Here is a 2257-nt window from a genome sequence, read left to right on the forward strand (position 1 = left end):
TGTTAATGTTTTTTCCTGGACCCAGCAGGAATTGATCTGGATCTCTCCCCTTGTAGCTGGATATCATCTGAACGTCCTCCCGGGATCTCAACCTGTGAAGCAGAAGAAGAGACACTTTGGTCCCGAGAATGACAAAGTAATTGATGTACAGGTCCGAGTTTGCTACAAGCCGGCCACATTCGAAAAATATAGTTTCCTACCTGGCTCTCGAATGTGGTGCTGGTACCAAAGGCTACCGGGAAGTGGAGGATGTGTTGATTTCAGAGATCTCAACAAGGCTTGCTCCAAAGACCATTATCCCCTACCCAGAATTGATCAGTTGGTGGATTCCACCTCTGGATATTAACTGCTCAGTTTCATGGATGCTTACCAATGGTATAATCAAATTTCCTTGGCCAAGAATGATAAAGATAAGGCCAGCTTCATTACCTAGGGAGGAACATTTTTCTATGTTGTCATGCCTTTCGGGTTGATGAATGCAGGGGCCACATATCAGCATCTAATGAACAAAGTATTTGAGAAGCAACTGAGAAGAAATGTTGAAGTGCATTGACGACATCCTGGGCAAGTCTAGGGAGGTTTCTGGTTTCATTTCTGATTTAGAGAAGACTTTTGCCACTCTTATGCGCTATGGGATTAAGATCAATCCAGCCAAAGTCATCTTTGGCGTAAAGAGTGGTAAATTTTTGGGTTATATGTTCACTGATCGAGGGCTCGAGGTCAATCATGAGAATGTCAAGTCAGTGACGAACATGCCACCCCCTCGATCTGTCCGAGAAGTGCAGAAGGTGATCGGGAGAATTGCTTCACTTTCTCGGTTCATATCCCGATCAGCACATCGAAGTTATCCATTCTTCCAGGTCCTTCGGAAGGCGCAGCAGTTTGGGTGGGATGAAAATGTGAACAGACCTTTCAAGATCTTAAGAGTCACCTGGCAGAGCTTCATGTCTTAGTGAAGCCAGAGCCCGGGGAGAAATTATTTGTCTATCTGTCCAATACTGAGTATGCTGTCAGTTCAGTAATTATAAAGGAAGAAGGCTCTGTCTATTATGTCAGTTATGCTCTTAGAGGCCCCGAGATCCGGTACAGTGAAGTAGAGAAGATAGCTCTGGCTTTGGTTATGAATGCTCGAAAACTGCGGCCTTATTTTCCGTCACATCAGATTATTGTGCTTACTAATAGTCCTGTCAGGAGGATTATGACTCATTTAGAAGTATCTGGAAGAATGATTAAATAGACAGTGGAGTTTGGAGAGTATGATATTGAGTACCGACCTCGGGTTGCCATCAAAGCGCAGGCCCTGTTAGATTTTCTATCTGAGATGATCCAGCCTGATGAGGAGGAGGTTTGAAGAGTATTCGTGGATGGGGCGTCTAGCATTTCTGGATGTGGGGTGGGAGTAGTGATAATAGCTCCCCCGGGAGAGAAGTTAAATTGATACTAAGAATTGACTCCGGGGTCACTAATAATGAACTAGAGTATGATGCTGTTCTCACCGGTATTCGAGATGATCGAGAAATTAGAGCTTCCCGGATCATTTTGTATTCTGATTCACATTTAATTACCCAGCAGATAAAGGGCATTTATGAGGTTAAGGATGACAGGATGCTCAAATATCTAAAGCTGATTAAAGCCCAGGCCGAATTTTTTGTGGATTGGAGCATTGAGCAAATTCCCCGGGATGAGAATGGGGAAGCGGATGCTTTAGCCAAAATGGCCGCCTCTTTAACAAGATTCAATACCCGAGAAGTATTGCATGTTACCCAGCTAATTCTTTCCACGGATGAAGAGATATTGCCAGCACCAGAGGATTCTTGGATGACATCCTGATCAAGTTCATTGTCAACATTGAATTACCTAAAGATAGAACTCAAGCTCAAAATATCAAGAGACAAGCTCCCAGGTTTGTTTTCTTAAATAATATATTAGACATGAGATCATTTCATGGACCTTTGTTAAAGTGCTTATCTGTGGGAGAGGTGGATTATATCCTCGGGAGATTAATGAAGGGTGTTGTTGATGCGAACACGGGTGGTCAAGCTCCAAGGAAGGCATGGGATCCTTTGCAGTTGCCGGAAGAACCAGTCACGAGGGGACGACTAAAGAAGTTCAAGGAGGCACTACAGGGAGTTCATGAGCAAGCATGAGCATGAAGGGGTCGTGATGCATGGGAGTACGTTTGGAGGCCAAAGGAATATTATTCAAGCATTGTTGAAGACGGCCGAGCCTACACGGATCTCCACACGGACATGCAAAC

The 2257-nt window shown here is 44.3% G+C and overlaps 1 protein-coding gene across 1 annotated transcript; it reads left to right on the plus strand.

The window, feature by feature from the left end:
* The first annotated feature begins 1386 nt into the window (after nt 1-1386).
* LOC142544292 (uncharacterized) lies at nt 1387-1830 on the plus strand. The gene has a single exon (XM_075651354.1). The coding sequence runs from the start codon at nt 1387-1389 to the stop codon at nt 1828-1830; it is 444 nt and encodes a 147-aa protein (XP_075507469.1).
* The last annotated feature ends 427 nt before the right edge of the window (nt 1831-2257 follow it).

The sequence above is a fragment of the Primulina tabacum genome, chromosome 5 (assembly GCF_025594145.1).
Source record: "Primulina tabacum isolate GXHZ01 chromosome 5, ASM2559414v2, whole genome shotgun sequence".
Lineage (NCBI taxonomy): Eukaryota > Viridiplantae > Streptophyta > Magnoliopsida > Lamiales > Gesneriaceae > Primulina > Primulina tabacum.

Excerpts from the sequence above, each read along its gene's own strand:
- LOC142544292 (XM_075651354.1), top strand. The coding sequence starts at position 1,387 with ATGTGGGGTGGGAGTAGTGATAATAGCTCCCCCGGGAGAGAAGTTAAA.